The sequence below is a fragment of the Ursus maritimus genome, unplaced genomic scaffold (assembly GCF_017311325.1).
Source record: "Ursus maritimus isolate PB19 unplaced genomic scaffold, ASM1731132v1 scaffold_36, whole genome shotgun sequence".
NCBI lineage: Eukaryota > Metazoa > Chordata > Mammalia > Carnivora > Ursidae > Ursus > Ursus maritimus.
This window is the reverse complement of record NW_024426230.1, coordinates 2,314,128-2,327,315: the sequence shown is the minus strand read 5'-3', so window position 1 is coordinate 2,327,315 and position 13,188 is coordinate 2,314,128. Positions and strand designations below refer to the sequence as shown.

The 13,188-nt window shown below is 51.5% G+C and overlaps 2 protein-coding genes and 1 long non-coding RNA gene across 3 annotated transcripts; 2 read left to right on the top strand and 1 right to left on the bottom strand.

Annotated features, from left to right (window-relative positions):
* The first annotated feature begins 78 nt into the window (after positions 1-78).
* On the top strand, positions 79-3,727 carry CHMP4A (charged multivesicular body protein 4A). Its single transcript, XM_040620776.1, has 6 exons — positions 79-233; positions 1,453-1,602; positions 1,689-1,866; positions 2,294-2,408; positions 2,801-2,936; positions 3,379-3,727. Exons 1-6 carry the CDS (start codon positions 203-205, stop codon positions 3,435-3,437), a joined length of 669 nt encoding a protein of 222 aa, XP_040476710.1. The 5' UTR covers positions 79-202; the 3' UTR covers positions 3,438-3,727.
* Positions 3,728-4,278: 551 nt separating this feature from the next.
* On the bottom strand, positions 4,279-13,020 carry TSSK4 (testis specific serine kinase 4). Its single transcript, XM_008708797.2, has 6 exons — positions 12,689-13,020; positions 11,452-11,561; positions 6,897-7,900; positions 6,322-6,536; positions 5,568-5,961; positions 4,279-5,123 (listed from the first exon to the last, which is right to left on the bottom strand). Exons 3-6 carry the CDS (start codon positions 7,119-7,121, stop codon positions 4,941-4,943), a joined length of 1,017 nt encoding a protein of 338 aa, XP_008707019.1. The 5' UTR covers positions 7,122-7,900; positions 11,452-11,561; positions 12,689-13,020; the 3' UTR covers positions 4,279-4,940.
* LOC103679282 lies at positions 7,907-9,600 on the top strand. The gene is made up of 2 exons (XR_572887.1): positions 7,907-8,390; positions 9,432-9,600. It is a non-coding gene; the product is annotated as an uncharacterized LOC103679282 (long non-coding RNA).
* Positions 13,021-13,188: the final 168 nt, after the last annotated feature.

Genomic DNA, 13,188 nt, shown 5'->3' with positions numbered 1-13,188 from the left:
GCTTGGGTGGAGCGCGGGGGGGGGCTGGTGGCTCGGGTCACGTGGCAGAAGCGGCCTCGTCGGCTCCAGCTGATGATGTCGCCGCGGCGCCCCGAAGAAGGATTGGCGCAGGCCGCTCTCGGGGCGCCGAGGCCGCACCCTCCCCGAGCGAGGCGGAAGTCGCGGACGCCGTGGGGCGGAGGCGGGAGCGGCCGGGGCGGCGATGAGTGGTCTCGGCAGACTCTTCGGGAGGGGTGAGCCCGGCGAGGCGAGCCGGCGGGAGGTGCGGGCTGCTGGGGGGTGCGGGGAGGCCGTGGCCCCGGGCCGCCCCGAAAGCCGCGTGCGCGGCGCCGCGAGGCCTCCTCACGTGCCAGGGGGCCGCGCCTTGTCAGGGAGCCCGGCTCCGGCTGCCCTGCGTCCCCCGCCGCGGAGGGAAGGGCTGGGGGCCGGCGGGGGCGTGAGTGCAGGGTCCCCGCTGTGCAGGCGGGGGGGGAGTTTCCGCCTGGCACCCTCTAGTCCTTTCCGAAACGCTGGTGCTTCCTTTAAGCTGGCCAGGAGGGGATCTGAGGGGCTGAGGAAAGATTGCCTACGTAAAGCTCCTGTCTGGTGGGGGAGGACCGGCAAAAACTGGCGTATCCAGTGTCGTGTAGCGACTCGGGGACGGAGGTATTCCTGCCCTCCAGGCCCGCACAGAAGCAGCGTGGGGCGCGGAGGGGCAAACAAAGGCCAGGTCAAGAAGGGCCTTGCAGGTCTCGTTCAAGTTTTGGATTTTCTCCTGTAGGCAGTAGAGCGTGGAAGGATTCTAAGCAGGCAAGGGACATCTTTTTTTAGGTGTTTTAAAATGGGAAGGGGAATTTTTTTTTTTTTTTTTTTTTTTTTTTTTTTTTTAATAACTGTTAGAAGTGCAGAAGATGAAGGGGAAAATTGAGATCAGATTTTTTTCCTCTAGCCCCTGTACTTCATTCAGTTTGATCCTGTGGAATCAGGACCTTGGGCGTCTCCTAGGACAGCAAGTGGAACAGTGATTATAAAGAGTGACCAAACTCTGGTGGGGATGTGATAATGGGGCGGCTGTGCATGTGTGAGGGCAGGGGGTGTATGGGAAGTCGGTACCTTCCCGTGTGAACCTAAAAATGCTCTGAAAAACAAAGTATTATTTAAAGGAAAAAAAAAAAAGGCTTGGAAATGACTTGAAAGGCAGCTTGGAATAGCAAAACAATACTGGATTTGGAAATCATACTGCCACATTTCAACTCCTCCTCAGTTCTTACTAGTTGTGATTTTAAACCAGAACAGTTTAACGTCTTTGTGCCTGTTTTCATATTTGTAAAGGGAAGATAGTACATTCGTTGTAGAGAGTCATTTGGGGATTAACAATAACGCAGTCAAGTGCCTAGCACGCACTACGCACTCAGTGACTGGTGGCGGACGTTTTTCCTTCACACAATATGGGCCTGCTTGATTGGACTCCAGGGAAGAAGGAGAAGGGGCCAACCCCTGAAGAGGCAATACAGAAGCTGAAGGAGACAGAGAAGATACTGATCAAGAAACAGGAGTTTCTGGAGCAGAAGATTCAACAGGAGCTACAAACGGCCAAGAAGCATGGGATCAAGAATAAGAGAGGTAATGGGGGAGAGGTGCCAGTAGGGCGGACCCAGGTGGGAAGCAAGGGCTTCTGGCTCTGACGTTCAGGGTGTGTGCTGGATCAGCTGCCCTACAGGCTTTGCGGAGGAAGAAAAGATTGGAACAACAGTTGGCACAAACCGATGGGACATTGTCCACCCTGGAGTTTCAGCGTGAGGCCATTGAGAATGCCACCACCAATGCAGAAGTGCTTCGTACCATGGAGCTTGCTGCCCAAGGCATGAAGAAGGCCTACCAGGACATGTGGGTACGGGGGGAGGGGAGCAGGGGGCCCAGGCACTGGGGAAAGTAGCTTGGTATTGTACTTTGAATCCTAAAACCTCTCAGAATGTGAATTTCTAGTATAGATGCCTGTGGCAGCTAGACCCCTGTCAGCCTCCTTGCTTCCTGTAAGATCTCTTTGCTGGCTAAAGCATTATAGGGAGGAAAGAGGATTTTTCTAATTTTTAAAGACCCTTCAGAGAGGGGAGTGCAGCCTGTCCTCCCCGGGGTGGCTTCTCGCCAATTCTCACGCCAGCCTTGCCTCTGTACAATTTCCCAGGGGTCTCTTCTACCCGATCGCCATGGATTTATCAGCCTGAGGCCAGAGACAGGAGGGGCTTCATTCATGCAAGACGGGAGAACCAGAAGGGTCGTTGCCTGATTTCTTGGCTGTGTGTCTTGTTCTCAGGGACATTGACAAGGTGGATGAACTGATGGCTGACATTACAGAACAACAGGAGGTGGCCCAGCAGATCTCAGATGCCATTTCTCGGCCTGTGGGCTTCGGAGATGTTGTGGATGAGGTGACTGCGAGTGAGGGGTCAGGGATATAGGAGAAAGCGGGAGACCAGCCAGAAGGAATGCCCAAGAGAATCATGGGGCAAGTTTGGGGGAGGAAAAGGACTCCAAAAGTGGTATGTTTTTGGAAGTAGAAGTTCCCTTTCTTCATCTTTTTTTTTTTAAGATTAATTGATTGATTAATTAATTACAGCATGAGATCACGGGAGGGGAGGGGCAAAGGGAGAAAAGAGTCCTAAGCGGACTCTGTGCTGATCTCGGAGCCCGACATGGGGCTCGATCTCACAACCCTGAGATCACAATCTGAGCTGAAACCAAGAGTCGCATGCTTAACCACCTGTGCCACCCAGGCGCCCCTCGTTTCTTCCTCTTCACGGTTTTGTTGTTCCATATCCAGGATGAACTGTTGGAGGAGCTAGAGGAGCTGGAGCAGGAGGAATTGGCGCGGGACTTGTTAACTGTGGGTGACAAGGAGGAAGAACCCCCCATTGAACTGCCCAGTGTACCGTCTACACATCTGCCTGCAGGACCAGGTACTCAGGGCTGTTCTATTGTGTTCAGGACTTGAGGAGGTGGGGTAGATACAGGGAAAGATTATTCCTCTTACATCCTGCTTCAAAGGAACCAGGCAGAGAGGGCTGCTGCTACAGTTGCACAGGTTGCTGACTGCGTGAGGGCACTTGGCTGAACAGGAATGAAGACTAAAGTCCAGCTTGGGCCTCACTCAGCAAGCTGGGTACCCTGGTGTAAGGCTGCAAGTGCTGGGAGAGAGAGAGAGAGAGAAGCACATTTTCCTAATTCGTTCAGGGGTGCTCTGGGAATTAGCAGCAGTCCAGCAAGCAGAAGGACCGCACCTTTAGGTTCTTTGCTGGGGAGAGAAAATTCAGCAGACTCAGGGTTCTAGCAAGGGATTGTTGGCAGTTGCTACGGCCCTAACCCTTTTCTTTCTTTCTCTGGATGTCCTTGTCCCCGAAGCTCCCGAAGCAGATGACGATGAGGAAGCACTAAAGCAGCTGGCTGAGTGGGTATCCTGATAAGTCTCGGCTTGTTTTCCCGGTGCTGCCTTCATTGGTGTCTTTTCCTTAAGTGCCAAGTGCTAAGCTAAAGGAACACGGCCTTTTGGGGAGGTCCTGCTGAGGGTGATCGTGTGACCCTGCCTGAAAAGGGGTTGTCACCCTCCCCTCCCTGGCTCAACTCTGAAGAAGGACCTTGGTGTGAGAGGAGCCCCTGGGCTCCCTTCTCTTTGCAGTTACAGTGCCCTTGTTGCCAATAAAATCGGGCAGGTGGAACCATAGTGCTTCTGCTGCCGCGTCTGCACCTGAAACTCGTCCCTGGTCTTTGGAGCTTTGTTTCAAGCAGTGAATCACAGTGGGAGTAATGAAGGGAGTAACGAAGTACTGGAACAGAGAGCAAACGGGAGGTGACAATACCTTGACCGCCTGTGTTCTAGGTAGCTACTGGTTCGTCTTTCAAGTTGGTTTGTCTCGAGTCGCCTCATGCTGAGGTTGAGCACAAGTTTGACTTATCTCAGAACCGTGTGCGACTGTCTCTGAGTCTTCTCGCATTGCTTTCCCCCAGTCAGGCCTCTGCCAAGACAGCCCTCTGATTTACTACTCATTCTCTTTTTCAAAGCCCATTTTCAGGGACAGGGAGGGAGGATACAGGGATAAAGGAGCCAGTAGCTTTCCTTTATTCAGAACCCACGATGAATAGGCTTGGTTTGAACTGTCATTTTGGCCTGCTTGCTTGCTTGCTTTCTTTCTTTCTCTTTCTTCTATAAAGATTTATTTATTTTGAGGCAGCGTGTGTGCACAAGCAGGAGGGGCAGAGGGAGAAGGAGAATCCCAAGCTGACTCCTTGCTGAGCACAGAGCCTGATGCGGGGCTCAGTCCCACAACCCCGAGATCACAGCCCAAGCCGAAACCAAGAGTGAGACGCTCAACCAACTGCGGCGCCCGGGTGCCTTTGTCGTTTCTGTTTCTAAGAGCAATAGAGGAGGGGCCGTGAGTCACTGGGATTGTTCCAATAGTGGTTAAGGTGGCATCTGGAAAAGGGAAAAGGAACCAAGATATTTCACACATCCTGATACCCATTTCAAAGAGAACAAATAATGCCATCCCTCTAGACTGAACAGAGGCAGAGCCATAACCAAACAGCAACCAGGGCCTCTACCCCACTGCTTGAACATTTAGAATGCACAGAGATGTAAAATAATGAGCATTTACTTAGCCAGAATAATGACGCTTCCCCAAAGTGGGTGTTCATCCCAGCACCCTCTCCCCCCGTGAACCATGTATGAGCTACACTGGGAATTATCCTGTTGGCTTAACAGATGTCAAGATGATGGGTTACAGACTCTGGTTAGAAATCCACCTGTTACCCTCAGTAGTGTTCCCTGCTAAGGTTCCCCTGAGGAAAGAATGTCTGATCCCAGCTGATGAAACTATATCAGAAATAGATTTATTTTTGGTATAAAAGATTTTTAGCCCCAGACCCTCCTGCTTTGCTCCTCTCTCAACCCCTTCCTTCAACCACTTTTACGTATTGATTTCCAAGGATTGGTGCCGATTAGTGGTGCTGGGGGGTTGGCACATGGCCTCAAGCAGCCTGAGCTCATGGGTGGGTTGCTCAGGCTGGAACTTGAGCACCCAAGGATCCTTGATGATGTCCAGGATGGTGGCACGCTTGGTGGCTTGGCGTAGCGTCTGGAGAACCAGGTTCTAGGGCAGGGGAAAGAGAGGTCTTGGCTGAGCTCGCCCCCCATTGTGCCACACAGGCAGTGAGCAGTTGGACCTAAGAGAGAAGCAGGATAGCCCATCACACCACTCTGGTGAAAGGGGGTGTGGCCCTGATTTTATCCTGAAGAGCTGGGCATTTAACTCCCTGGCAGAGAGGGAAAGGAAGGGTACCTTGGGGGAAAACTCTTGCATAATCCCCTTCTGGCCTAAAAGAGGCTGAAACCTGCTTATGACTCACATGTAAGGTGTGGCGCCCAGGGGTGTTGCCCTTTAAGCTCCCTCCCCGCCGACTACTCTAGGGCAGGGGCTAAAGTGTGAGATGTTCTGGTGGGGAAGGGCCTCCCTAGGGTGGGGGGGGGCCTGGGATGGGTCTTCCCTCCCTGTGGGTCATCCCTGAGGCCTCAGCCCTCCTGGGGGAGCCAGCACCTTGCACTCCTGGGAGATGGAGTGGTTAGATGGAAAAGTGACCTCCTTTTGAGTTTCTTTCAGCAGCTTCTTGAGATTGGTGTCATCAAAGGGCAGCCGGGCGACCACTAGAGTGTAGAGGATGACGCCCATGCTCCAGGTGTCGGACAGGAAGGGGTTGTAGGGCAAGCCCTGCAAGATCTCCGGGCATGCGTAAGCAAAGCTGCCACAGTAAGTCTGGCTGAGGTGGGTAAAGCAGCTCATTTGGCGGTAAGAAGGGCTACTGTGCCCTGTGTGGTTAGAGGGCACCATCTTGGCGAAGCCAAAGTCCGATATCTTCACGTTCTCCCGCTTGTCCAGCAACAGGTTCTCCAACTTTAAGTCCCTACCAGCAGCAGAAAGGCTGGGGGTCAGGCTGGGGAGAGGGCTTAGTATTAGACCGGGAGCTGAAGGGCCAGGGGTCAGAGGCTAGAGACGGAAAAGATCAAGTGGGAGAGAGGTGCCATTATGAGGACACGAGGTAGAGAGGAAGGAGCCATGGAGTTGGGAGAGGATGGTCCCTGAGGACCCCCGGGGGCTCGTCACTGTAGTTCAGAGTGCCGTGCTCACAGTGGGCGCTACAGAAACGTTCCTGAGCAGAGAATTAAAATAGAGCGGATGAACGGGCCTAGATAACTGAGGCAGGTCAGGGGAGGAAAAGAGGGCAGAAAACGGGAAACATGCGTAAGCCCCCTAGAGAGCCCAAAGGCCCCAGCCTGGGCGGCAGCGCCCTCACCGATGCACGATGCCCTTGCTGTGCAGGTAGGCGATGCCCAGGGTCATCTGGGAGAACCACTTGCCAGCGAGGGGCTCAGAGCAAGCCCCGTAGCGCTGGATCCACTCAAGGACATCACCGCCCTGAGCCAGCTCCAGAATGATGTATACTCGGGATGTGGTTTCGATGGCCTGGTAGAAGTTGATGAGGTACTTGTGCCGCAGGACCTTCATGACCTGGCCCCGGAAGAGGGACCCATCACACCTGGGAAGGGAGAACCCTGGCTGTGCTCCCAGCCCTCCTGCTGTCCCACGGCTAACTTACTGAGAACTCTGCAAGAGGATGAAACTCCAGAGGGCTGGGTGGTCTGTGGGCAAACCCTATGCTTTGGACTTTGACTTTGTGAAGGGCTGGACGTAGGTGGGTGGGTGGGTGCAAAGAGGTTGAATTTACATCATTTTCCTGCTGCTTAGTAAGACATTCAGCCCTGATTGGGGGTCAGGGGGTGTTCTGGCTCCACCCCCTCCTAACCATACCCCTTCTGAGAAGTCTTAAGCAGCTTGGGATCAGTTCCCTCTTCCAGCCCCCTTTCCAACCTGTATCTCACGGGGCAGGAACTTGTTAAGATAGTCCTCAGAGGCCTTCTTCTTTGAGATGATCTTGACAGCCACCATGACCTTCTGCTTTGTGTAGTAAGCCTCGTACACCGTCCCATAGGAGCCATTGCCAATGACCTTGCCCACCTCATAACCATAGTCCTCCATGACGGAGCGGTAGGCCGAGGTGGGTGGTGCTGCCTCCAAGGTGTCTCCCTTCCCCATGGTGTTGGGCTTGCTGAGAGCGGGGAACCTTGCTACTTAAAAGCCTGTTATCTGCTCAGAAAGCCAACCTTGAGCCACTGAGGGCTAGGGTACCAAAGTAAAGTCAGTCTCCGAATGCTTGCCTATACAGTCACGCAAGTCTGGGATGCTGGGCTCAACTCTCCACTAGGAACGTGGAGGGGGAAGAAGGGAGCAGCAGTTCTTTTTGTCTCCGCTAGCTGTTGTTACTTCTCTTCTTGGTTACGGAACTCCCCAAGGTCCCATGTTCCACATACATCACAATTCACCTTCTTTCTACCATTGGCCACAAGGCTTGAGAATGAAGGGCATTGTGAAACATGTCCCTGGAGGCAACTTCTACAGTCTGGTGAGATTCCCCCCCCCCCAATAGATCTAGTCCTTTCAACCATTCATGTTTATTAAGCACCCACTGTGTGCCAGGCCATGTGCTGAGTACTGGGATAAAATAGCCAATAACACCAATAGAGACCCTGTGCCCCTAGAGTTTATTATCCAGAATGAGAAACACACGTGTGAGAATAATACAGAGAACTGCAGTGAGTGTCGTAGAAGCCTATTCTAAGGAATCTTAACCTTCTAATGCTTTTTGATCATTTGGCTTAAAGCAACCACCTTTTTTCTTTCTTTTTTTTTTTTTTTCCAAGTTGAGCTGGGCTCGGTGGTTCTTCTGGTGGGTCTCGTCTTAGCTGGGATGGTTTGTTTCTGTGGCACATGGTCCACTATCCAGCGGACTAGCCGAATTCCTTCACATAGTAGCACTGAATTTCAAGAGGAAAAAAAAATCAGAAATTGCATGATCAATTAAGCCGAGACTCCAAAATTGCAAAGCATCACTTCCATACCTTTATACGAGTAAAGACAGTTACAAAATTACAAGGGTCTCAGGTTGAAGGGGTGGAATGGATTCCACGAAATGCATGCTTTTCTTGCTTCCCATGACCCTAAGTTCTGTAGTTTTTCTCCTATCCCTCTAGCCATTCCTCAGACTTCACTGGAGCCTTATCTTCTCTCTCTGTCCCTTAATCATATCTTCATGGTTCTACCACAGGCCTTATTTCCTCAGAGCTTTATGTCCTCCCATTAAGATCTCACCCAGTCCCAACACCAGTTATTACATCGATGCTGACTGCTCCTAATCTCATCTCTATCCCAGAGGTCCTCTGGAGTTCCAGGGCCGGCATCCAGTTGCTCACTGAACATCACATGGACATGTCTTCCGCGGGTATCTTAAACTCACTATGTCCAAAGGTGAACTCTTCGTGTTCTCGCCCTAGACTTCCTCTTTCTGTTGTTGTTGTTGTGTTTGTGTGTTTTTAAGATTTTATTTATTTGTTACAGAGAGAGAGAGAGAGAGAGAGCACAAGCAGGGGGAGTGGCAGGCAGAGGGAGAGGGAGAAGCAGGTGGGACTTGATCCCAGGACCCCAGGATCATGACCTGAACCGAAGGCAGTCACTTAACCAACTGAGCCACCCAGTGGCCCTCTGTTAAGTTCTGTACTCGTCTTCAGTTTACACCCCCGGTGTCATCCTAGACCCCTCCCTCTGCCTCAGCCCCTACATCCAATCTGTCACCTCTTCTACTTCCTAGTTACCTTTAATAATACATTCCAGGCTCTTGAAGCGGCTGCCACGGCCTTATGTCAAGCCTCCATCAACTCATCATTCTAGCAAGCTTTCTGTTCCCCTCCAGTCTTCACCCTGAACTCCAAGGCATAACACTGATTTTATTCCACTTAAAACAATTTAATGCCTCCTCATTCTCCTCAGGATCAAGTCCAAATTCTTTTATATGGCTTCGAGGCTTTCAACATCTGACCCTGCTTACCTCTCCAATTTCATCTTTTTTTAAGATCTTATTTTTATTTATTTGACAGAGAAAGAGCCCAAGTAGGCAGAGCAGTAGGCAGAGGGAGAGGGAGAAGCAGGCCCCCTGATGAGCAGGGAGCCCAATGCGGGGCTCGAACCCAGGACCCTGGGATCATGACCTGAGCTGAAGGCAGATACTCAGCTGACTGAGCCACCCAGGCACCCCCAGTTTTATCTTTTAACATACATGCAATGCTCCAGTCAAACAGAATTACCTTTCCTTCATTGTCCCCTCTGTCCTGGCAAACCCCTACTCTTCCTTGAGGACTTAGCTCATGAGCTGTTTTAAGGACACCTTTACTGACTGCTCAAGCCCAAACGGAATGTTCCTCCTTCCTGGCTGCTCCCAGAGCCCCAGTACTTTGTCACAGCATCTAACGTAGTGTCTGTAATTGTGTTCTTTCTGCTTGCATCTCCCACTAGGACTGTAAGGGAAGTCAACTGACAAGAAGAGGGAGATGAAGTCAGAGATTTGAGAAGAATGGGTTGTGGAGAATGGAAGAGAGCTGATGTGGAAAATGAGCAGGATCACTGGGCAGCACTGGGGGTCCAACTGAGGTTAAAAGCACAATTTACAGACATGTGATTTTAACACAGTGTTAAGATTTTTTTAGCATCTTGGGTATAGGTGCTTGAATATATTTTTTTAAGATTTATTTATTTGACAGAAAGAGCACAAGCAGGGGGAGCAGCAGAGGGAGAGGGAGAAGCAGGCTCCCTGCTGAGCAGGGAGCTCCATGTGGGGCTCGATCCCAAGACCCTGGGATCCCGACCTGAACCCAAGGCAGATGCTTAACCGACTGCGCCACCCAGGCGGGCTGTTAGGTTCTTGAATATTGACAGATGAACCCAAGATTAAGGTTTCCCTTGGCAGCTGGAACGAAAGAATGGAAGAGAGGCATCAAGAACGCAGGCAAGACTACTGGGTGTTTACCCCAAAGATACAGACGTAGTGAAGAGAAGGGCCATATGCACCCCAATGTTCATAGCAGCAATGTCCACAATAGCTAAATCGTGGAAGGAGCCGAGATGCCCTGCAACAGATGACTGGATTAAGAAGTTGTGGTCCATATATACAATGGAATATTACTCAGCAATCAGAAAGAACGAGTTCTCAACATTTGCTACAACATGGACGGCACTGGAGGAGATAATGCTTAGTGAAATAAGTCAAGCAGAGAAAGACAACTATCATATGATTTCTCTCATCTATGGAACATAAGAACTAGAATGATCAGTAGGGGAAGAAAGGGATAAAGAAAGGGGGGGTAATCAGAAGGGGGAATGAAACATGAGAGACTATGGACTATGAGAAACAAACTGAGGGCTACAGAGGGGAGGGGGGTGGGGGAATGGGATAGACCGGTGATGGGTAGTAAGGAGGGCACGTATTGCATGGTGCACTGGGTGTTATACGCAACTAATGAATCATCGAGCCTTACATCGAAAACCGGGGATGTACTGTATGGTGACTAACATAATATAATAAAAAATCATTATTAATAAAAAAAAATTAAAAAAAAAAAAAAAAAGAACGCAGGCAAGAATGTGGCTGAGGTGATGGAATGCGGAATCTAAGCTGCGTGGGTTAGACAGACAAGCTAGGAAAAGGCCAAAGGGAGAAAAGGAGGGGCTGCAGGTCTCAGTGAAACGGGAGAACACGTTTGGAGGGAATAACAGAGGACAAGAGATTGTGGTCTCTTGCTAGAGGGGTTACCTGGATTTAAGACTGCGGGTGTGTGCAGGGTGGGGGGTGGCACGCAGGGGAAAGAACAAGAGAAGAATCAGATTTATTTTCTATCTCCCAAAAAACCCAACTCCAACAACAGACTGTGCTGTAGGCTACTGGTAAATTCCTGTTTATTGACAGCCTGCTGATCCTGTCGGCAGGGTAGCTCCACAGTTTGCTGGAAGCCAGATCTCCAGTCTCCAACCACCAAGATGAGTTGTCCAGGGCACACCGTGGCAGGGAGGCCCGCCCAGCCCCACCCATCTTCTCCTCTGGATAGGTAGCTGGCCCGTGGATAGGTGGCATGGTGGCAGCTCTGTCCTCACCATGTCCAGCAGGTAAACCAGTTCATTCAAAAGATGTGTATTAAGCTGCCTACTTTATACAAAAGCACTGCTAAGTCCTGAGGATATCAAGATGGATAAATTACAGTCTTCCTATGAGTAGTTAGTAATTAGCAAGGAAGACAGACCCATAAGAAGTAAAATAACAGTACAGTGAGATGAAGTGCTATAAACAAAGACTGGAAGATGTGGAGGCAGGCTTTATAGAGGAGGCATTTGCACCGCTCAAGAGGAGTCTCCAGGCAGGTAAGTAGGGAATGGTAGATTGGGCAGCCTAGGCTGAAGAAATTATGAGGCTTGCGGGCTTCAGAGAACACGACATTCAAGATTCTAATCTGAATACAGGATAGGGTTCCAAAGGGTAACGTACCTGGAGAAGTAATAAAGATCCAGGTCCGACAGGCCTCATGTACCAAGCTTTTTAGAGTTTATCCTCTGTGCTCATGGTCCAATTTTGGTCAAAATGGCCAAAGTCAGAGCCTGTTAAAAAAAAATGATGCCTAGTCACCCCCTCCTCCAAGATCCTGATTTCGTGGCTCCAGATCTCTGTTTTTAATAAGCTTCTGGCTGAATCTGGTGCACATTAAGATTTGAGAACCACTGTTGCAGGAAACAGTATATACAGTGTGTGTGTGTGTATGAATCTTTACAGCAGCAGATGGAAAATGGATCCAAGGGGGGGGGGTGACCAGGAGACTAGCAAGGTGGCTATCATGGTGATTTAGGTGAGAAAGGATGGGACCTGAACCAAGGGAGCAATGGAAGGCAAGTCCTTGGGAGATACTGAGGAAATAAGAGCAGGGGGGCTTGATGGCATTGATCTGAGGAGGCTGGGGGTTGAGACGGGGAGTAAGTGAGAAAGAATCCCAGGTTTCTGGCTTCTCTGTTACTTTTCTCATTACCAAATTCACTGATTATCTAAAAAACTCAATCCCCTACTTCCTAGAACCTCACCTCCTCTTGCAGGGAGGAGGGCTGGGTCAGAGAGGGCAGAAGAGGGTCAATGGAGGACTTTTCAGGCCAGGAGCCCTTGTGATTTTCCCTTGTAGGACTTCTTTCCCTGGGGAAAGGGAACATTAGTCTGCGTCCTTACATGCTGCCCCCAGGTGGCCAAACGGAAGTCACTGCCCTGGGTGTGATCTTCAAAACTGCCCTAATGGCAGAACCCCTTAAAGTAGCGGAGACAAAGGTAAATTTTCCAAAATAATCCGCAATACAAAATTAAGAAAAGCCCGAACACATACAGATAAATACGAACAAAAACACTGAAAGAGTCGAACGTATGCCAAGATTCTTTACCTGCAAATAACAATAACCCTGTCAGGCTGCCCAACTCACCAGATAATAGAGCTGACACCCTGTCTGCGTGCCTCCGCACCAGACCGGGCTAAGGTTTGCCTATGTTCAAACAAGGGACTGTCATTACGTGGCCAGGGAGGCCTCCAGCGCAGCCTCGGGAAGATATTTTTATTCATGTATTTATTTTTCGGCGGGGGACCATTCGTGACGGGTTGGGAGAAGCAGTGAGGTGAGATCCAGATTCCAAGACCCTTGCACGGCCAGTGCCCGCGCTGTCCTAGCACAGAGACACCCAAAGCCTCACTCACCCCCGCCCGGGTCGGGGGCCATGGACCGCCTCTCAGAGCTCGCCCTCTGCAGTTGGTGGCGAGCCCCATTGGCTCAGCCGGCAGATGCTCCGGGGCGTCCACCAGCCGCCACCCGGGCTCCGTCTCCTGGACAGTCACTGGATGCGTGCGGCGGGCACGGCTCCCCGGCTTGCGCCGGTGCCCCAAGTCTTCCCGGGTACGGGCGTGCGGTCCGGAGGCAGCCTCAGGCCTAGCCCCTGCCCGAGCAACCGTCGGCGGAGCGGCGCCGGAGGCGTGGCCCCCTCTCGGCTCCGGGAAAGGAGCTTTCCGCTGGCCTGAGGCCCCCGCGGGCGAGGCGGAAGTGGTAAGACTGACGTGTCCTGGGCCGCGCTGCAGATCGCCGGGAGGGCGCCCGGCCGGGGGGCGGCTAGCCGAGCCTTGCGGGCTCTCCGGAGCCGGGCCGGCCTCCCGGCTGGACAAGGCTCGTCGGGAGCACTCCACTAAACCGAGTGCGGCGTCCC